Source organism: Saccopteryx bilineata, chromosome 3 (genome assembly GCF_036850765.1).
Source record: "Saccopteryx bilineata isolate mSacBil1 chromosome 3, mSacBil1_pri_phased_curated, whole genome shotgun sequence".
In the NCBI taxonomy this organism is placed as follows: domain Eukaryota; kingdom Metazoa; phylum Chordata; class Mammalia; order Chiroptera; family Emballonuridae; genus Saccopteryx; species Saccopteryx bilineata.
Window position 1 is genome coordinate 191,230,313 of NC_089492.1, and position 23,255 is coordinate 191,253,567.

General features: G+C 42.5%; 1 protein-coding gene across 3 annotated transcripts in view; it reads left to right on the forward strand.

The window, feature by feature from the left end:
* Nucleotides 1-13,195: 13,195 nt before the first annotated feature.
* The window catches only part of DSP (desmoplakin), a 43,986-nt gene continuing 33,926 nt past the window's right edge, over nt 13,196-23,255 (forward strand). Inside the window, exon 1 of one of the 3 annotated variants that reach the window (XM_066268452.1) lies at nt 13,196-13,744. In XM_066268452.1, the coding sequence (XP_066124549.1) occupies nt 13,578-13,744 (167 nt within the window). In that variant the 5' untranslated portion in view covers nt 13,196-13,577. The remainder of the gene's footprint in view (nt 13,745-23,255) is intronic. The other 2 variants (XM_066268453.1, XM_066268454.1) reach the window with 2 other exon arrangements.

Genomic DNA, 23,255 nt, shown 5'->3' on the forward strand with positions numbered 1-23,255 from the left:
CCGGGTTCAATTGCCAGCCAAGGTGCACAGAAGAAGCGCCCACCTGCTTCTCCACCTTCTCCACCCTTCTCCCTCTCCTTTCTCTCTATCTCTCTCTTCCCCTCGCAGCCAAGGCTCTACTGGAGCAAAGTTGGCCCGGGCTCTGAGGATGGATCCATGGCCTCGGTCTGCCTCATGCACTAGAATGGCTCTGGTTACAATGGAGGAACTCCCTAGAGGGGCTAAGCATCGCTCCCTGGTAGATATGCCAGGTGGATCCCAGTCGGGCACATGTGGGGGTCTGTCTGCTCCCACCCCCTCCACTTCTCACTTCGGAAAAATACAAAAAAAGAGAGAATGTTTCACATCTATATGTATGATTTTTCAAAAGTATGATGTGCAATTGTAATTAATAAAACACACATTTGTTTAAAAGCATTGTTAAATGCATGAAAGTTTGTTATTGTGTATTTCCTCATTTGGTTGCTCTCAGAATCATAACTTTGCTCATGTGCAGATTTGCAATTTTTAGTAAGAAAATGGCCCTTATAATTTATTTATTTATTTATTTATTTATTTATTTATTTATTTATTTATTTTCATTTTTCTGAAGCTGGAAACAGGGAGAGACAGTCAGACAGACTCCCGCATGCGCCCGACCGGGATCCACCCGGCACGCCCACCAGGGGCGAAGCTCTGCCCACCAGGGGGCGATGCTCTGCCCATCCTGGGCGTCGCCATGTTGCGACCAGAGCCACTCTAGCGCCTGAGGCAGAGGCCACAGAGCCATCCCCAGCGCCCGGGCCATCTTCGCTCCAATGGAGCCTTGGCTGCGGGAGGGGAAGAGAGAGACAGAGAGGAAAGCGCGGCGGAGGGGTGGAGAAGCAAGTGGGCGCTTCTCCTGTGTGCCCTGGCCGGGAATCGAACCCGGGTCCTCTGCACGCTAGGCCGACGCTCTACCGCTGAGCCGGCTGGCCCTTATAATTTAAAAGTTAGAGAGGGTCATTGTTTGAGAGTGTTATAACCTTTAACTCATGAATGCCCTCTCCCTACCTCCAGAAAATATTGAGGTGTTGAACAATTCAGTACTATCATAACCAGAGCAAATATTCTGTAAAAGTCACATATTCTTTGTGTGTGTGTGTGTGTGTGTGTGTGTGTGAGAGAGAGAGAGAGAGAGAGAGAGAAGGAGACAGAGAGAGAGGGAAAGATAGAGACAGACAAATAAGAAGGGAGAAGAATGAGAAGCATCAAGTCTTCATTGCAGCTCCTTAGTTGTTCATTGATTGCTTTCTCATATATGCCTTGATGGGGGGGCTACAGCAGAGTGAGTGACCCCTTGCTCAAGCCAGTGACCTTGGGCTCAAGCCAGTGACCTTGGTCTTCAAGCCAGCAACCTTTGGGCTTAAGCCAGCGACCATGGGGTCATGTTTATGATCCCATGCTCAAGCCAGTGACGCCGCGCTCAAGCTGGAGGAGTCCACACTCAAGCCAGCAACCTCAGGGTTTTGAAACTGGGTCCTCTGGGTCCTCTGCATCCCAGTCTGATGCTCTAGCCACTGTGCCTTCACCTGGTCAGGCAGTCACAATATTCTTGACTGCATCCTTTTCAATCTCCTTCTGTCTCTTGTCTTTTACAAATCTTTTTGGGGAAATATGATATAATCAAACAAAAAGTTAAATAATAAGTTAAAAATTTGCAAAGAGAAAACATATAATACATGACTAATTGCCAAATACTTTGAGCTGAAAGGAAGAGTGGGGAAAGCGAGGGGAAGGGAGAGAGAAGGAGGTGGGCAGTGTGGAAAGAGAGCATGTGCCATCTAGGAGTCTGGACATCAGGGCAGGTTTTATAGATTCTCATTCCTGGCTCTGCAGATTGTCATCTGAGTGACTATGGACAGATAACCTGACATTGCTGAGCCTCTGTTTCATTGTTAATAAAATCAGATTAGAATATCTCCCTGACAGCATTATTGTTAAGATAATTTATAACAAAGTGTTTTGAATGATCTGTATTACACCTGGTATATGGTATGTGCAAACTAAATGGTAGCTATCATTTCTTCCATTAGATTGTCAATCCCGCCAGTTTTGAAAAGGCGACTTATTTATTTTTGTTTTCTCAGAATCTAGCACAATGAATGGCTCATAATAGGTTCTCAAAAAAAAAAGTTTGCTGCCTGACCTGTGGTGGCGCAGTGGATAAAGCGTCGCATTGACCTGGAAATGCTGAGGTCGCTGGTTTGAAACCCTGGGCTTGCCTGGTCAAGGCACATATGGGAGTTGATGCTTCCAGCTCCTCCCCCCTTCTCTCTCTCTCTCTCTCCTCTCTCTCTCTCTCTCTCTCTCTCCCTCTCTGTCTGTCTCTCCCTCTCCTCTCTAAAAATGAATAAATAAAAAAAATAAATTAAAAAAAAAAGTTTGCTGAATGAAAGGATGGAAGGTATAATGAACTGATAGTAGAATGAATAAACGAATGAACCATGGGCTTTGGTGACTTGGGAGGTTGTCACGGAGAAGCCAGACTTGAGGTGAATTCAGTAGAATATGTGGAGAAGGGGGGAGGGCGTGGCAGCGGGGTAAGCATGAATTAAGCACAGAGGCAGGAAAGCACAATATGCGTAGGGAGTAAATTGGGGTACAATTGTGGAGGGCTTTGCACACAAGGCTGTGAAGTGTGTCTTCTCTGCTGACAGTGGGGAGTCAGTGCAGATTTTCAGAAGGAGAACGACACGAGGAGATAACTTCTCAGGTTAGTCTCATGATGGTGTGTAGCATGGAATGGAAAAAGGAATGGTGAAATCCATTCCAAGGACACCGTCAAGTCCCTGAACAGCACAACAACTATGGAAACAAAGAGAGACAAAGAAAAGATGAAGAAAAGGGTAGCAGTCTCTGTATCTGCTCTATTTGCTATAAATTCTTTTTTTAAATTTTTAATTGACTTAAAGGAGAGAGAGAGAGAGAGAGAGAGAGAGAGAGAGAGAGAAGAACATCAGCTGTTCCTGTATGTGCTCTGACTGGGGATGGAACCAGCAATCTCTGCACTTTTGAATGATGCTCTAACCAACTGAGCTATCTGGCTAGGGCACTATGAATTCTTTTCTTTTTTATTTTAGGGAGAGGATGGGAGGCAGAGAGTCAGACTCCAGCATGCTCCTCAACTAGGATCCACCTGGCAAGACCACTAGGGGGTGATGCTCTACCCATCTGGGGCCATTATTCCATTGCTCAGGAACAGAGCCATTTTTTAGCACCTGAGGCAGAGGCCATGGAGCCATTTTCAGTGCTCAAAGCCAACTTTGCTTGAACCAATGAAGCCATGGCTTCAGAAGGGGAAGAGAGAGAGAGAAAGAGAGAAAAGGGAGGTGTGGAGAAGCAGATTGTCGCTCTTCCTGTGTGCCTCGATCAGGAATTGAACCCAGGACATCCATATGTCAGGTGGACACTCCACCACTGAGCCAACCTTCCAGGCCATGAATTCTTAATGTAGCCATTTAGACCATTTATCAACATGCATGTGGATGTTTTTGAAATATACATGATGACATTTTAAAAAATCTTTGTAGGTGAATGTTTAGCTAGAAAGAAGTCAAGCTTACATTGGAAGCTTAGATTGATGAGGAGTGTGGAGCATGTGGCATATATTGAATCAAGAAGGAAAGGTGTTTTGAAGACTGGGCCTTTTATCCCCCCTTGGAGACTTGGGAACATAAACAGTGGTTAGAGTTAGGATGGGCCATGGAAATGGATTAATTGGTGAAATTGAAAAGTGAAGTAGGGCAGCTAAATTTGCAGCAAGAGACTCACTTGCATGGAGAAAGGTGAATTGGATGTGGTAGAATGGGAGTCCCATGGTGTGGGGAGGGATACAGAGATGCATGACTGAGAGGACAGGGAGAGAAGGTGCTGGATGGTTCCCCCAGTGGTGAAGAGCACAGGAAAAACCAAGTGGGCTGAGAGCCAGACTTGGCCAGGCCCACTTCTGTCATCTGAGCTGGCTTTGTGGATTGCCCTTTGCCTCTCCACTCTCACTTGGCTAGGAGGAAGCAGCTGGTGCCTGGGAAGTGCAGCTGGAGCAGGTTGCCTTCTATTGTTGCAGTTCTAGGAAAAAAGTCTGTCTTCCTACGGAGGAGGCTTTATTCTTCCCAAATAAAGAAACCATGTTCTGAAAGAAGTACAGATGAAAAAGAGAGAGGAAGAAAGAAAGAAAGAAAGAAAGAAAAAGAGAGAGAGAGAGAGAGAGAGAGAGGGAGAAAGAGAGAAAGAAAGAAAAAGAAAGAAAGAAAGAAAGAAAGAAAGAAAGAAAAAGAAAAAAGAAAGAAAGATAGATTGGAGGGAAGGAGGGAGGGAAAGAAGGAAAGAAGTAAGGAAGGAAAGGAGGTAGGAAGGAAGAAAGGAAAGAAGGAAACAGGGAAGGAAGAAAAGAGGGAAGGAAAGAAAGAGCCCTTTTCTCTCCTGTTCTTAAGGGGAATTCATTCATTCATTTACTATATTTATTAAATTTAAAAATATCTGCTTTCTTCTTCCAACAACTGCCATGTTTACTGACTGCTGACATTTTTGCTGCAGCAACTCTCTGTGATCCATAATATACTATTTTTCTTCTGCATTGGGGACCAAGCAAGAAGGGCATTTAGGCCTCCCCCTCCCACTTTATGTTCTAAAAATGATTAGAGCATACTGATTGCTGAAGGTTTCACAAAAATGTACAAAGAAGCAGAGTGGCTTTGGACCTCTCAATAACACCTCTATAAAGAGAAGACAATGGAGTAATACTTCCAACAATCTGAGGGAAAATTATTTCCAATATAGTATTCTATACCCAGCCAAATTATCAATCAAGTGTGTGGTGCAATAGGACACTTTCAGGCACACAAATTCTCAAAAGTTTTTCTCCCATGTACTTTTCTCAGTAAAGCTGATGGTAGATGTGTGCCATCAAAATGAGGGAGTAAACCAAGAGAGTGAAAGGCATGGAATCCAGAAAACAGAGGGCCCGCCAATCACAGCAGGCAAAGGGAACCCTTAAGGTTGACACAATAAAATATTTTCAGATGTTCTAAACTTAATTACAGCAGGCTAGAGGGTGGGAGGAAGAGACTAGGGTAAGTTAAGCAGCTACCTGAGCTGAAACCAAGAGAAGATTGCTCACATTCCTGAATATGTATGTTTAAACTCAGAATCAATTTCCTGGCAGCTATGTTAGCAATTATCTAGAAAAGCTAGCCAACCACCAAGTGATACTAATTCCTGCTTATGCATGAACATTTCAGACTGTTGCCCACAACCAATCCAGATGCATCAAGGATTCCTTCCTGACAGACTATTCGTCTATCCAGAACTTTCCCTGCTTCACCATTTCCTGGCCCCCTTATCTATAGACAATGTAAATTCTTTTAAAACAATTTACATCTTCTCCAAACTCATTGTATAAAAGAATCCCTTAAATACCAGGGATGATGTCTTTTCCACCTACCCCTGCTACTGGTAGTTTACTGTAAGCCTCAGGACTCAGTCCTTTTTCTGGCTAGCATAAGGCTCAATAAACCCTTTCTTTCAGGATAACTTTTGACCTTGCAGGTTTTTGTTTAGCAGGGTGAAGGGAGCTCACAGGTAAACAATGGAGAAGCAGGTCTGGAGAGCAATGACCTCAGATTAGAGCAAGTTAGAATATTACAGGAAGGCTTCCTCTCTCTCCCTCCCTCCCTTTATCTCTCTCTCTTTCTCTCTCCCTCCTTTCTTCTCTCTTTCTTTTTCAAATCAATGGGTGTGGAGAAGAACCCTGTAATGTGCTGTACAAATGGATAGAATAATGACTATTATTCTCATATTGATAAATATCAGATTTTTAAGACTCAAGTGCTATGAATATATATCCCTTTCATTTTCAAAGTCAGGTATGAAAGTCACCTTTTTGTTGAAAAATTGCATTTTTACCTGAAAGACATATTATTAAAAATGTATGCTGTAACAAATAAATATTTGATACACCCATCTTCCAGTGATGGCGCCTGTGCCTTAAGATCACTTTTAACACATGAAAGTATCTTTTACTTTTTTTTTTTTTTTTCAATTTTTTTTTATTTATTCACTTTAGAGAGGAGAGAGAGAGAGAGAGAGAAAGGAGAGAGAGAAAGGAGAGAGAGATGGGGGGAGGAGCTGGAAGCATCAACTCCCATATGTGCCTTGGCCAGGCAAGCCCAGGGTTTCGAACCGGTGACCTCAGCATTTCCAGGTTGACGCTTTATCCACTGCACCACCACAGGTCAGGCGAAAGTATCTTTTTCAACACAAAGTTTTTTGTATTTTTTTTTTTTTTGTATTTTTCTGAAGCTGGAAACGGGGAGAGACAGTCAGACAGACTCCCGCATGCGCCCGACCGGGATCCACCCGGCACGCCCGCCAGGGGCGATGCTCTGCCCACCAGGGGGCGATGCTCTGCCCCTCTGGGGCGTCGCTCTGCCGCAACCAGAGCCACTCTAGCGCCTGGGCCATCCTTGCTCCAATGGAGCCTTTGCTGCGGGAGGCGAAGAGAGAGACAGAGAGGAAGGAGGGGGTGGGGGTGGAGAAGCAAATGGGCACTTCTCCTATGTGCCCTGGCCGGGAATCGAACCCCGGTCCCCCGCACGCCAGGCCGACGCTCTACTGCTGAGCCAACCGGCCAGGGCCCACAAAGTTTTTAATGTAAAAAATCTGACCACATTACATATATGGCTTAATAATTGCTTTAAAAAATAACTTTACAATACATTTTGCCTTCTTTCTCCACCTGTGTATATAAACACAGCCATTTTCTTAATATTTTTTTTTTAAAACTCTGGGATCAAGATGAATTTCATGTTCATATAGCTCTTTTACAATGACAATTCCCTCTATAGTTACAAATGAGGTTTAAAAACCTTCCTTTTGTATATTACATTTTTTCTCATGGATACACTAGATAGGAACATTAATTTTGGCTTTAAGAGTACAGTAATTCCAGTTTTGAACCATAAGATTATTTTTTTCTTTATTCAGTAAAACAAAATAAAAGCTTGTTCAGAGATGATAGATAGCATTTCTTCTGAGTACCTTGATGGGAAACAACTCCGAATGCTTTGCTTGATTCCACACTAAACCAGACTACTAAGTTGTTAAAACTAAAGTGATCAGGGAGCAGTCAGACAGGTTTAACGAAAATGAATGTAGCTCTCCACACCCCCCTGTGCAAGGCAGAACTTCTTCAAGGGTTTGTTGAAACTGCTGTGGAACTGTGCTATCACTTTTCCCTAAATCTGAAATGTTTTTGTCTGATGTTCAGTATGGTTTAAATGTTTCAAGTTAAAATTCTGCAAATCAGTATAAAATGCACAAATCAAATCAAATTAGCTTGGTTACAATCAGTTTGATACCATTATCTGTTTCAGCCACTGGCTGTCCTCACCAGGTTGCATTTGTAGATAGTTCTGAGGCTATAAAAATTTTGAAAACAGCTGGTATAAAAGTTTTCTTTTAAAGAGAGAGAAGTATCAAATCATTGTTTCACTTATTTAGTTGTATACTTATTGATTGCTTCTTATAGTGTCTTGACCACCCCACAACCTCAAGTGTGCCGGGTTGATGCTTTATCCACTAAGCCACCCAGCCAGGGCCTGGTATAAAAGTTCTTCAAACCAGCTTGCAGTTCTGAAATTCTCTTTGAAATATAGATTTTGAAGTCCTTCAATAAAGGCTGAGTAGCTATTCATAATTTTCTTCACATAGATTAATACATTATATTTATATCCATGCAGTGTTTGTTCATAACTGGGTTTACCAGAAATAATTTACATCTTGACTTCAAATTTATAGAAGTTTGAGATTCCCAGTGCCAGTATAACAGTCTGTCACAATCACGATAAGCTTAAAAAACTACTTGGAGACTACATAAAAATGCTAACTTATGTGGCTTCTGTATTATATTTATTGACCATGTGGCTTGCCCACCAAAATTAATGTGTATTGTTTACCTTGGTGTTAAGGGAAGGTCCTTGACCTTGTGTGGCCCCTGTGTGGTCCATAGTTGCACTCACCATCATCTATAACCTTAAGCTCCAACCTCTCCCATCTTGTAAACTTGGGCTCTTAATGAAAAAGAGGATTAGGAAGAAATGTATTGATAAATCCACCATATCCATGCTATCCAATTAAAGGCAGCCAAAGAACAACCCCCCCTCCCACTTTTTTTAAGTGAGAGGAGGGGAGACAGAGAGACAGAATCCTTCATGAGCCCTGAAGAGGATCCACCCAGCAATCCCTGTCTAAGTTTAATGCTCTGCCCATTTGGGGCCAAGGACAAACTCTTTTTTTTTTTTTTTTTCATTTTTCTGAAGCTGGAAACAGGGAGAGACAGTCAGACAGACTCCCGCATGCGCCCGACTGGGATCCACCCGGCACGCCCACCAGGGGCGAAGCTCTGCCCACCAGGGGGCGATGCTCTGCCCATCCTGGGCGTCGCCATGTTGCGACCAGAGCCACTCTAGCGCCTGGGGCAGAGGCCACAGAGCCATCCCCAGCGCCTGGGCCATCTTTGCTCCAATGGAGCCTTGGCTGCGGGAGGGGACGAGAGAGACAGAGAGGAAAGCGCGGCGGAGGGGTGGAGAAGCAAATGGGCGCTTCTCCTGTGTGCCCTGGCCGGGAATCGAACCCGGGTCCTCCGCACGCTAGGCCGACGCTCTACCGCTGAGCCAACCGGCCAGGGCAAGAACAAACTCTTAAACCACAAAAATTAGACCATTCTGTTAGCTATTACCTGTGCAGGAACTAAAACAAGAGGCAACAACATAAAAATCTCATCACTATAGTGACAGGAAATATATTTTAAATGTGCTATTTTATTTCTTAAAAGTGAACCATCTTTCCCTGGTAAACATGAAAAACAACTACAAACAGAAAACTTATCCTGTTCCTGGAGGGCACCTGAACAAAGGAAAATGAAGATAGTTTCTTTTTCTGAAATGGAATTTATGCGGTTTATCAAGCTGCTCCCTTCAGTGAAAACTGACTAATTTCACCCTTAACCAGAAGAGAGATCAACCTGATTTTTATGATAGTGAGAACTCAAGAGTCATTGGTTCTGGAGCATTCTAGTTTATTCATACAAAAGATAGAGTAAGAAAGAGTAAAAATACATAATTATTAAAAATTAAACTGTTTGCTATTTTAAGTGTTAACCATGTCAACCATTAGGCATTTTCTTTATCTCACATTATAGTTCTAATCCTAGCATCTGTAGTTCTGATCTGTGAAAATTCTACTCCCCTGGCAGGCAAAACAGCTCTTTTAACTGACAGGCTGTGATGCTTTCTTGCTGCAAAAGGATAGCATTTACCAACAAAGATAGGAGAGCATTCTCATGGGATTTTGAGCAAGTAAATGATTCCTCTTCAGTTCACTGAAGTAAAGGTGCTCTGTTTAGTTTTTTAAAAAAAAAGACATACTCAGGATATCATTGATGCCTCTTTCCCAACTGCAAGGTCATTTCTAAGGTCATATGGAAAGAAAGTTACATGTCAGTAATGTATCTCTGACAGTACAAGGGGAGGTATCTATAAGTGGCAGGGAAAAAATAGCTGACCTTCGTCAGGCCAGCTAGTGACGGCTGTGCCAGACTTTATAGATTATGAAATTTTAAAGTCTAGTTTAAGAAATGGCTACTTTTAAACCTTTCTACTGTGTTCCTGCAATTCTATAACTATGCCTTTATGATGGCATACCTACCATTATATTGTCATGATTTGTATTCCTGTTGTAGACCAGATATCCCATGGATCAGGAGTCATGCTTTATTCTATCTGTGTGACCAGCAGTGAGCCTAATGTATGGCACATCGTAGAGGTTTGATAACTGCTTTTGAAATGAATAAATGTTAAACATCTATAAGGGGGAGTCTTACTGATTCACATGTAGGATAAGCTGGAAACACTAAAGGTTAAAATTTCACATCTAGAAAAGAGCTTTTGGTTTAATGGGTGGTACCTTGGCTATATATAATGTTTTACAGTTTTCAAGACTGTTGCCATATTTTATCTCATTGGTCCTCATTGTAGATCTGGAAAATTGAGCAGTGTAAGTATTATTATTTCCACTTTGTACATGAGGACATCTTGCCCAAGCAAATGGTAGCACTCAGATCAGAACTCTGGCTTTTTTGATTCCCAGCCTTCACTGTGTGCCCTTTCATGAGAGGAGCCTGCTTAGAAGAATGTGTGTGTGTCTGGATTCCATCTGTCATGTCAATTTATTTATTTCATCCTCTCATCTTCCTTTACTATCCTTACACAGAGATAGTTAATGAAAGTCATTTTCTCCCCCGACCTGGACTGTTTGGGTAGCTGGAAATACCTGAAGGAGTGGTGAGGTAGGCTAGGAAGCAATGGCAGCACAGTTGTGTCATTGGTAGGCTGTGCTTTTCATCTCTTCCTGTTTCTGTAACAGATTAAATAGCTCTGTTAGTCTGGGTGGTGTTTGAGTCTGTGGCTACCCAGGGTGAGCTCTCAAGGGGACCCCTGTGTTGAGTGGAGCTTTCCTCATTCCTGGGAGACTCATAGATGTGTGTTGTTTTAAAGGAAAATTCTATTGTGCAATTGCATGATCTTCTTGTTATATATTACTAGAATAAAAGAATCCCTGAATTTTTAAAATTTAAGTTTTAGTATAACATTTTTAAGACAGTGTCTGTGCCTTACTCATTGTCCTATTTTCCAAATTTTAATACTGGCTGTTCCATATAGTAAGTTCTAATTATTTGCTCAACAAAAGAGGTGCATAGAGGGTAAACATCCTAAATCAAATTTTGCATATCATGTATGACACCTCCAATTGGTTTTTCTCCCTTCCAACCAATGAGTATCCTGGGCCATTTGTTCTGGGTTGATTTAGAACCATTGATTCAATTTCAGAAGAACCACTGTTTGTGTCTATATACCAGTGTTTGTGTCATGATTTGAACACTTCATTTATTGCATTTAACTTTATTATAAATGACAGAAAATTGAGACAATGATGGGAATTACTGGGTGTGCTAACAGTGGTCAACTTTTATTGTATATTTGACTTCTTGGTTTTAAACTGTCAACTCTGTGGTCAATTGTAAATAAAGAGAATAGGACGCTTTGCCTAAGATTTTTGCCTAAAAAGCAGTGTAATTAGTGGTACTATAATATGGGAATGTTTAGGAAACTTCCCCTACATCCTTTATAACTTGTAAATGTAGTTCCATTTTTGTTTTTTTTTAGTTCATAAACACTTCAGAAATATACTGTTTAAGAAGGTAAGCCTGACCAGTGGTGGCGTAGTGGATAGAGTGTTGACCTGGGATGCTGAGGTCCCAGGTTCAAAATCCTGAGATTGTTGGCTTTAGAGTGGGCTCCTCCGGCTTGAGCACAGGCTCACCAGCTTAAGGGTGGGGTAACCAGTTTGAGCATGGGACTATCAGCATGATCCCATGGTTGCTGCCTTGAGCCCAAATCGCCAGATTTAGCAAGGGGTCACTGGCTTGTCTTGAGCCCACTGGTCAAAGCACATATGAGAAGCAATCAATGAACAACTGAAATAATGCAACTATGAGTTGATACTTCTCATTTCTCTCCCCTTTTCCTTTCTTCTCTCTCTCATTAAAAAAAAGTTATGGAGGAGGGGCAAAAGGGGGAAATGGGGGTGTAAAGAGACTTTGCATGGGGCATGGGGGCACGATGCAGTATATAGAAAATGTTATATTGAGTGAGACACTTGAAGACATGTCAACACAATAAATTAAAAATTAAAAAGGTTAACTGGCATTATTAGGGAAGATGACAAATATTCATTATAAAGTTCTTTAAATGTTTATTTAAAGAATAATTTCAGTTTTCCAAATTATATATAAAAACAACTTTTTATGGATGCTGTGACTAGGTCTGTAACCAGGTCATAGACCCTGTGGTGTCATTCACACTCAGACACTAACAGAGAGGGCCTTGGAGCAAGTCACTGGAATGTTCTGGCTCAGAATTAGTCATCAGTACTAAGTGGATGATCTCTGTGCAGGGTTCTTTGCTTTTCTCTGAGACTGAAGTCCCAGGAAGGCTGAGTTTCTAAAGGGCTAGGTCTAAGGGGAAGGTGCTCAGGGACATGAGAGACAAGCTTTCTCAAGGTTCTTTTACAAAATATGAAAACTGGGTCTGAGAGTGGATGTCTTTGCAATTTCTAGTTTTAAATGACCACGAACAGACAAGTGTCCTATGATTTCACTTAAATGTGGAATCTAATGAACAAAATAAACTAAGAAATGAAATAGAAACAGAATCATAGATACAGATACCAGAGTGACAGCTGTCAGAGGGAAGGGGGTCAGGGCTGGGTGAAAATGGTGAAGGAATTAAGCAAAGAAAAAACAAACAAACAGACAAAACAACTCCCAGACACAGACAACAGTAAGGTGATCACGGGAGGGTAAGAGGTGTGGGAAAGTAGAAGGTAAAGGGAGGATAAATGGTGATGAAAGGAGGCTCAACTTGGGGTGATGAACGTAAAGTGTGACGTTGTAGAGATAGATGTTCACCAGAAACCTGTGTAGTTTTATTGACCAATGTCACCCTAATAAATTCAATTAAAAAATAAATGACCACGAACATGCAAAAGAATTGCAATTTATATTTTCATGTTACCCCATAAAAATAGGGTGTAAAATTTTTATCTTCATGCCAAACAAATTATTCATTTATGGTGCATACTTCTCCGGAAAGTAGTGGTTCTGTGTAAAAGTCGTTTTTCGTGTCGGAAATCGGACTTTTGAGGTAATTTTCTGCATTACTGAAATAAAATTCTAAAAGCCCCCAAACAAAGCCTCAGCATCTAACCATTCTCTCCTCAATTATGTTTCTAGTCAAAGCTTGGTTGGCACTGTTTCCAGCGGTGAGCAAGAGTCAATGTAGGTACGTGTCCAATTGAATGGTCCTTATTTTTCAGCTCATTTCTGCCTTGGGGACTGTAGAATCGACCAAAGCGGAGCGCTTTCTGGCCACTGCATCGGGAGCACTGAGTACAGCAGACCCGGTAATCGCACGGCCTTACTTGGGGTGTCCGGGTCTCGGGGACCCCGCCCCTCTAGTATTACTCAGGCCTCGCTGGAGCTGGGCGGAGCCGCGGGCGGGCAGGTGGGGAGGGGCGGCCCAAGCGCGGCGGTGACACCCATGGGGGGCGGGGGAGGAGCGGCAGCCGCACCCGTCCGAGAAAGAAACGGCCCAGGTGTGGCTCGGCGCCGGGCGCCAGCAGGGAGGAGACTCGCGCCCCACAACCAACACCGACACCCAGCTGCGGGCCAGCTCCTGTGCGCCCTTGCCGCCCACCGAGCCACAGCTCTTACTCCTGCTCCAGCTCCCCGTTTGTCGCCGTCGCCAGCCCAACCACCGACCACCGCGCCGCGCCCGCAGAGGCCGGGACGGCCCAGGGTAAGAGAGGCATCCTCGCGACATTTCTGCCTCGCTACTCCAGTCTCCGGTTTTTGGAGTTTCCTTTGAAGCCCTCCGCCCTCTCTGAACCGGCAGTCCTTGCTTATGCCTTGGCGTCGAGTAGCTCTCTGAGCGCGCGCCAACATGAGCTGCAACGGAGGGTCCCACCCGCGGATCAACACGCTGGGCCGCATGACCCGCGCAGAGTCCGGCCCCGACCTGCGCTACGAGGCTAACGGCGGCGGCGGTGGCGGCAGGATGTATTATTGCCGGCGCTACACGGTCAACGACCAGAACTCTGACGGCTACTGGTGGGTACCGCTCCGGTACCGGAGCGCACGCTGTGCTTGGGGTTCCGGGGTCGGGCTGCGTGGTCTCCACACTCTCCTACCAGAATCGGTCCCAGCTCGTTGGGAAAGAGAGGGACAGCTAGCCCCTGATGCACGAGGCACGCAGGTCAAGAAAGAGGCAAGTCTGTTTGCCCGAGGTCAGGAGAGCATTTCCTGTTGGCGCTGGGGCAGGACCCAGGTGGCCTGACGCCGGTTGCGCTCTGCAGTCCGGTGTCGGTGTGTGCGAACAGGACTCCATTCCGCCTTTGTCTTTTACCGCGAGCGGGGGCGAGAGGCCAGATAGCGAGGGGTCTGGGCAAGGTGTGGCGGGTGGGCAGGCCGGGCCATGGGGATCTCGGCTGCTTCCAGGACTGTACCTTGCACGGCCAGCGCGGGTTGGCATTCCCTTTGTCCCTGCCGGCAGGTGGAGAGGTCAGGCAGGTCAGGCTGCGACAACGAAACTCAACCTTTCTAACTAACCAAAAGTAAAACAGCAAAGGAGCGGGGCCGTAGACCTCTCCAGTGGCCAGGGTCGGACTCGGCGCCCCGCGGTGTCTAAGCTCATCCCAAATTCCTGGTCACTACGAGACCACATCGGTAGCCTAAGGGCTTTTGTGTAGAAGTTGCGCTTCTGAGAGACGTGGAGTCCGGTTTCTAGAAGTTACCGCCTCGGCCTCTTCTGCTACTCAAACGAAGCTTCCCGGCAGAGGCAGCCATTTGGCCCTAGGTCGCAGCTCCGCGGAGAGACGCCTGTCTCCCTCGGTCTGCCGCGCGGTAGCCCCTGCCGGCGAGCGCACCTTTGGCCCCGCGCTCGCGTCCTTTATTTGTCTTTTTATAAAGCACCCGAGAAACGATCTCATTGTTTTTGTGGAGGAGCGCGGCGCAGGGTCTTGCACCTTAAGCAGCCGAATGTGGGCAAGGGGTTATGGAGGGGAGATCACAGTGTCCCTCCCGTGCCCCGCGGTGATGTTGGAGGCTGGCCTAACCCAGAGAAGCCCATTGGGAAGACAGAGTCTATTTCTAAGGATCATCGAGGAAACAGACTGAGGGAGTCATTTAAATGGGTGTAGGAAGATAATAAACCAGCATTTACCGAGACCCGGGTGCTGGGGTCCGGATACCCGCGTGAGCTGTTAGAATTTGCATTCAGCACCTTCTACAGCTGACCCTGCAAATTCTTGGCCTGAAGCCCTTCCCATAGAAGGCTTTTGGGAAAGACGCCTGCTGTCCAGAACAAATTTTACCCTGCTTTATGGCCCCAGGCTGGGGAGGAGCAACCTGAATACTCTTCAGGGGTTTTTTGTTTGGCCAGCAGTCTCGAAAGCCGGACTTTTCCAGTTGCAGCTTGTTTCCCGCTTAGATTTATATGCTTGCGCGCGCGTATGTATTTACATATTAATATTTATTTTATAAATATATATTTTCCCAGAGCATCTTGGCAATTTATTTTGCTGAATGTGAGTTATCAAAGAATTATTTCAATCTTGGGCTTTTTTTTTCCTGAAGAGAATGCACCTGGGATTTCTAGGGAAAAAAGTGCCAAGCGATAGGAAGAATGGGAGAAACTTTCAGTTTTTACTTTGGTTTTTATGTTTGTTTTAAAATTCGGTCACCGTTGAAATCTGAAACTATTTTTTTTCCTCGTAGTCTTCCGGTATTTGGAAAACACATTTTTTAATACCCACAGATTTAAGTCCAAGTCATAATTTGCTAGATTCTGGAGTAGCTCTGTTTTGTATGTGTGTGGCATTTTAGGAACCAAGTTTTTTTTTTTTTCAAGAGTTTCTCTTATCCTAGAGTCCCTGTTTTTAAAATTGGCAATAAACATCACTTAGTTGAAATTAAACTCTCTTAGCTTTTTGTTGAAGAAATTTGTAATTAGTTAATGGACTGCCTGAAGACATGTGTTTTATAAGGATTTTTTGCCGAAACATTAAATTTTGGGGGAGTCTCTAGTCCTCGTGGTATAGCATCATTTCTTGTGTTCGGTTTTTCCAACCTAAAGGTTGTTTATAAACCTGTCGTGTTTTACATCTCTGAGCAGGGCAAACAGGCTCCATTGAAAAAATGAGCCTCACTTTGAGAAGGGTATTTTTCTGCGTGTTGATCTTGATGGGCCAGAGCCAGGCAGAGTCGGGCTGAGGGCCTGGAGTCAGCATGCGGTTATTCTTCCCGGATCAGGTCTTGGAGTTTCCCCAGCTTGAGGGCCTGCCCCGCTGCAGCCGACCCTTGTTGGACTGAGGAATTAACAAAATACAGAATTGCCCGCACATATTGATTTCTGCGTTGAAACATAACGACTGACTGAAGAGAGACAACGAATGCATTCCGCACGGCTTTTCCTGTAGGCTTTATGGCTTTGAGCTGAGGGATTTGTGCATGCCTGCAGTTGTGGAAGTGGCATGCCAGCTGTGACGAGACTGCCCTCTGCCAAATCAGTGATGATTATGATGCTGCACTAAGCCAACTAATTGTTGATCTTCTAAATAGTTTTTTTTTGTTTTTAAAGCACAAAATGATCACGAAAAACTACCGGTTGATTTAACTAATTTATTTAAAAAAAGAAATTGCTACTCTAATGGCTGAATTAAATTGGTGATTTTTGAAATATTCAGTGTTTGTATTTAGCCCTTCCCTAATAAATAAATTTGAAGGTGTAGAGAGCTCAGTTCTTGTTTTGTTTTGTCTTTTAAAATGTCCTTAAAACATCTTTACATTTATAGCACTTGGCAATTTTTAGGACAGTATGATATCTTACTTATAATTCTCTGTTCTTCCCTAATCTGTCTTTTGCTCTTCTTTATCTTAGGTTGGATGGAATTTGCATCTACTTTATTTAATTTTCTTTGCTCTAGTTAGTATTTTAAAGTTTGGTAAATATTATATGCTTGATAACAAAATAGGTATATTTTCAAAAATATGGGCTAGGGATTTTTCTTGTATAGGATATATATATATATATATTGTATTTTTCTGAAGCTGGAAACGGGGAGAGACAGTCAGACAGACTCCCTCATGCGCCCGACTGGGATCCACCCGGCACGCCCACCAGGGGGCGACGCTCTGCCCCTCTGGGGCGTCGCTCTGCCGCGACCAGAGCCACTCTAGCGCCTGGGGCAGAGACCAAGGAGCCATCCCCAGCGCCGGGGCCATCTTTGCTCCAATGGAGCCGCGCTGCGGGAGGGGAAGAGAGAGACAGAGAGGAAGGAGAGGGGGAGGGGTGGAGAAGCAGATGGGCGCTTCTCCTGTGTGCCCTGGCTGGGAATTGAACCCGGGACTTCTGCACGCCAGGCCGACGCTCTACCACTGAGCCAACCGGCCAGGGTGTATAGGATATTTTTAATTAAGGCAGAGTTACTTTAGTTTTATTCCTATGGTTTAAAAATATTTACAAATCTGTAGTGAAATCTGGTGGCCAGGTGACAGAGTCCCACAGTTAAATCTTTCACTGATAAAAGAGTGGGTTTTTTTATAGCATTAAAAGCTGAATCTAGTAATAAGCTTCAGAAATATGTGGTTGTAATGCTATTTTCTCCAGAACTCCTGATTTCAAAGCCAAAATGCATGTGATCACTATTTGATGTATAATTTTAAGTTTACATTAAACTACCTTTTAAAAGAAGCCTGTATCTTTGCATGAAATAGACAGGTCCATTTGTACTGAGTTAGAGTCAAAAGGAATGCTCACTTTTCCACTTTAGAGACAAGAAGATTAAGACTTGTCCCAAATCCCAGTCCACTCATGACAGAGCTGACACGAGAACCCAACCTCCCAACCCTGCCCCACTGTCATCCTGTATCTTTATAGAGTTACGAATATATTATACTGGACAGTCGTACTTAGATGATGAAAGTATCAATTCTATTTCTTCATTCCTTCAACAAATATTTGCTGAACATTTGCTGTGTCTTAGGTGTCAGGGAGTTTAAAGGTGAAAATACAAATGGCTTCTTAAAAGGAGCACATGCTCTTTAAAGGAAAAGAAGTACACAGTGCTATAATAAAAAAGGATAATGGACAAGAAGGCTAGAGATGACGCAGAGGCTTCCTAAGGAGACAAGATAACATTTGTGGCAGGACTTGGACTAGTAAAACTGTAAAGGAGGAGGTGTTGGATTAGATTTTGGCTTATTTATTTCAGCTGGTGAAGGTGGATGGGCAGAAAGCATTCCAGGGGAGAGAAGAGCATGGGAACAGTTGAAGAGGTGGAAGGTGGAACACCAGGAGCAGATTAAAGGCCTACAAAGTGTTTTTTTTTTTTCCCTGAGGACTCATTGTAGGTGGGGAAACAGTAAGACCTAAGGAGGAAGGATTGGTTGGGGCCAGAGCCTGAGAGACCTTGACTTCATGGTGAGGAATTTGAGTAGGCAGAGAGGAGCCACTGATGATTTTTATCGAAGTCAGGAAAGGTCTCCTGCATTGGGAGAAATAAGATGGTTATAAGTAAGCTTTTGGACTATTTCTGTGGTTGTAGTGTGCAGGGTGGTATGAAGTGGGAGTTAGCTAAAGGAAGCAATTACTATATGTAAGTGAAGAAGGGAGGTGATAAAAGTCTGTTGAGTTGGCATTATAGGCTCAGGAAAGCAGATATTGCCCAACCAAGTGGCAGCTTCAGCTAAGAATTGGATGTGAGAGGCAAAGGAACATCTGAGAGTCTGGCTGAGAGGTGGGTGACACACTGAATGGATCTTCTAAATATTTTTTCTGGGAAATTATTGCAAATTAAGATTCATTTTAGCTTCATATGTAGCAGATAACATTTATGTGGTTATTAAGTTTGAGTAAGTTATATATATTATAAAAATATCAGATCAGTGGTTAGTAATAGTTACCATCTCTTGGCAAATACTTCTCTGATGTGCCAGGTATATTGTCATTATCTCAAGCCTAACAACAATATTCCCATTTTACAGGTAGAAAACTGAGGTTAAAGTCATTAAATGACTTGACCTTGGTCATACAGTGATTGAGCTACACTTGAATCCAGTATACCATAATGACTTAAAAAAAATATCAAATTATCAAGCCGTAGTGATTAGAATTTATCTTTTCTACTTGTAAACTCTTCTATCTATGATGAGTTTTTAATTCTCTTTCATTTGTAGCATTCCTGTGAAATATTTATTTCATAACCAGTCTCTTCTTTCACTAATACTCCTGTGGAGTTCCAGTCTTCTTAGAAAAACACATTATGATGCTGCACTAAGCTAGCTAATTGTTGGTCAGATCTACAAAACAGCTTTCAACAGCAGTTAATTTTCTTCTCTGAATATGGGCATAATTCATTGTTGTTCAGGTGACTGAAATGTCTTGAGAAAGAAGAAAAACTGCTGATGCCCCTGATGCCTCAATGCTGACTTCTCAGGGTGGAGCAAAGGAGGGTTTGGGTGTGACTTGGAGAGTCTGACTCAGTTCTCTGCTAACCAGTCTTTCCAGAAGAGGAGGTTCTAGAAGAGTTTCTTCAGTCTGGAGGCATCAGTGCTTGGAGCACTGCCACACCCTTTGTCTTTCTCTTCCTCCCTTTTACACTCATGGGAAAATAGTCAAGTATGGTTCTGATGTTGAAGCCACTGGCCCACAGTCCCCAAGACTCAGTGAGCCACTCATTGGAAGCAATATCCTGTAAAATGCTAGTGCAGCCCAGTAATTTACACCTTGGGTTGGAAGGGTCCAGGACCTTCAAAGACCTCATGAATGTGAAATCTACATTTCATGAAAATGGCAACAGGTTAGTGAGAGGTCTAAGATTTTGCCTGGAATTAAACATTTTGATGCACAAACATAATGCCCCTTGCTTCATCTGGAACCTGCAAAAATTAAAAAAAGACGTGGACTTCTTGATGGATAATCAGATAACTTGTGTATGATTTATTTAGGCTTTAGAATGAATGTTTTCACATAGAGAAGTATTTCAAAATAAAAATCCCTATTTTGACATTGACTTTGTAAGTACCAAATAATCATATATCATCCCTGCTTAATAAAGGTACACATCTTTTTCTGAATTTCTTTATCCCTTCAATAAGTTTCTGTCATGCTCTGAATTGCTTTATTATTTTCAGGTCTTGTAGGTAATTTTAGGAACATATGCAATGCCTCATGCTTAATATTTAATCCATTTCTTTTTTCTCCTCTCTTTTTTTGTTTTTTTTTTCCCCTTCTCATCCTACCCCCAATTTGCTGCAGAACACCCTTATAATTATGAACTGGAGCAAAAATTACAAAGTGAAAAATCAAAATGTAATCTGAGAACCATGCCCTAAAAGCAGCAGCTGCCACCACCAAGAGCTAGCTTGCAGTGAGGATTCAGTTTTTGCTTGGCTTTACAGACATTTGTGGCTCAAGCATCATGGCAACCACAGGAGGTGGGTGTGCCTCCATGTTGCAGATGCAGAAAGTCCAGGCACAGTGAGTCTGACTTGCTCAGTGTCACAGACCGTACAACCGGAAGTGGCTGAACAGGGAGTGGACTCCTAGTTTAACCAACTTCAAAGTCTTTTTGAAGTTAATGATATATGATCAGTCTCTTCACGCCCCCTCCCCCCAATCCACCAAAAATGGTGTGAAAATAATAAACATGGAAAGGAAATAGAGCTTTTATTAGAGTGCTGATTCCAAAGCTCCTGGGTCAAGACAAAATGAAGATCAGAAGAGGCTCTCTTTTAAAAATTTATAAGGAAAGTAACACCCCCTTTATTTTTGTTCACTGTTAGTATGGAAATGGGTGGGAACATGTGCTACTAGATTGAGCTTTGGGAGTTGGGGTAATGAGATGGATGATAACATCCTCATATCGGTCTTTTATTTGACTTTGTTTTTCTTCTACTTTACTAAACCAAACAAACATGCGTTAAGCACCTTCTGTGTGCTGACTCTGTGTTGTTAGGGGCATTCAGGAGTCGAAGATGTGGGACTAAAGGAGTAGGGAAGACAGGTGTGTAAATAACCAGCAGAATGAGGGCAGAGGTGTGCGTGTGAAAACTCAACAGAGGAGGCAGCATTTGCTCTGACTTCTTGAGGATGGTAGTGTTTAGTGAGTCTTGGAACTAGGGAATTGTCCTTAAATGAAGAAGTGAAAACATGTTTTTACAAACATATTTTTTATTATATTTCAGATTCTTTAAAGAAACTCAGTTCTGTATGTGAAAATGCTTTGAAAATTATAAAGAGCAAAGCAAATTGGCTTTAAGATCAATATTAATACATTACATAAATATTTCCAACAAATATGTATTGAGTTTTTCCAAGGCCATTATTTCATGAACCTGAATACAAAAAGACATAAGACAGAGTTTCTGTACAGGACCCATGTTGATGAATGAACAAAAGGAAGACTAGAGATAGAGATAGAGGGAGAGAGAGGGGGACAGACAGAGATATGGAGGAATGGAAGGAAGGAAGGAAGGAAAGAAGGAAAATGATGGGAGAGAAAGTATAAAGTACAGACTTAGGTTGTATGGGCCGAAGGTCTAATTAACACAATAGGTTAAATAAAATTACTTTTATAAAACAAGGAGAGTAACTTACTCAAAAATATTTTTACCTTCTAATGTTGCATACTTCTCTTCAAAATAATCGTCTTTTTTTCTTTATAATATCCTTGGTAACAAATGTTCAACTAATGCCTGAAGAGAGCTAATTTTGTAGTCATTCTTTAAGAAAAGAGTGTTACTTAGAGGTGGTAAAATAAAACATCCAAAGCTCTCTAATGTTCACACATATCCATGGGCTCCATCCTTGGATGAAAATCCAGAACGTGTTTTCCTTTTAGCCACTGATGAAGGGATCTTTAGGCAAACTTGGAACCATTACTTGTTGAAACAAGTTTTAGAAGGAACTTAAAAAAAGTTTGTGCAGATTGGTTCTTTGTAGTATGAATCATTTGTCTTCGTGAGCTTGAAGATAAAACAATTTCAGAAAAGTTAAACCCTTTTAAGAATAAATGTTATATTTTTTAAGGACAGCTATTAATTTTAGTTTAGAAGTAAATATTTTTTTATTGCTTTGGCTCAAATAAGTTTTTCTTCCTTTTTTTATTTTTTACATGACATCTTTCATACAACTGAAATGGGATTTAAAAATTGAACTTTGAGCTTATTAATTCAGTTCTAACATGGTTTAAAATCTCTGCACTCCTAACACCTGTATGTAGCAGTATCAAAAATTTCTTTGAGGCTAGGGATTTTAAAAAATCTTTATATATGTGTTAAATAAATAAATTTATTTAAAAGTTATTTTTTCATACATGATAGATTTTTGCATTTTTCCAAAGTGCACTCATTATGTGAATTGAAGTGGAAACTTATTACCATTAGACAGAACATAGACTTTTGTATCACTTTCAGAGGAGGAATGAGTTTGGTGGTTTTTATAAAATAGAGTTACAGGAAGCATGAGCTAGAGAAATGTTAGCTACCATTTAGCCTAACAGATGGAAAACTGAGGTCTAGAAAATTTCTGAGATTAAAAAGATAATCTAAAATTGTTATGTGGTCAGTAAAAAAAATAGGATTTGACTTTAAACACTTTTGAATGATTGTATTTATTTTATTTTTTTAATTTAATTTTATTTTTATTCATTTTTTAGAAAGGAGAGAGAGACAGAGAGAGAGAAGGGGGGGAGGAGCAGGAAGCATCAACTCCCATATGTGCCTTGACCAGGCAAGCCCAGGGTTTCGAACCAGCGACCTCAGCATTTCCAGGTTGACGTTTTATCCACTGCGCCACCACAGGTCAGGCCTGATACACAAGTTTTAAAAATCGCACGTGTTCCTGATGCCAGCTCCTCTGGCTGTAATGCTGAAGGACCTGGCACTGCCCTATTGAGTTGTCTTGACACTTGACGGACTTGATGGGTCAAAATCCTTTCTGCCTGCATGTCTGCCTTGATTTGAGGGCAGCCAGTTCTGTGTGGATTCTTCACTGGGCTAAGACAGCAGACTGAAATTTGAGAGGGAATTCTCTTTCTCCAAGTCATAAAACCTCAGGGGCCTAAGTCTCTCTTCCTCCTCTCATTTTTGGTGAACTGAGCTCTTCAAAAGATTCCCTGTCTCACCTATGTCTGCTTCCTAGGGCTGTCTTTTTTTTTTTTTATTTTTATTTTTATTTATTTTTTTTATTTTTCTTTTTTTATATTTCTGAAGCTGGAAACAGGGAGAGACAGTCAGACAGACTCCCGCATGCGCCCTACCGGGATTCACCCGGCACGCCCACCATGGGGCAACGCTCTGCCCACCACCTAGGGCTGTCTTTAACTACACTCAGACTGAAGTGAGATTTCTACAAATGAAAGACAGGGGAGGTATAGCTTGCTTTAAGGACTAGAAGTAGTCTTAAAAAGTAATGTACAAGATGACATTCGATTAATCAGATCATACTTTCCTACACACAAATAGCAATTCCAAAGATTCTTCATTACATTGTTCTAGCACTTGAGCTTTTGTTTGTTGACCCTTAAAGGGATTCGATTTTTGTGCCTTCCTCTTTCCTACA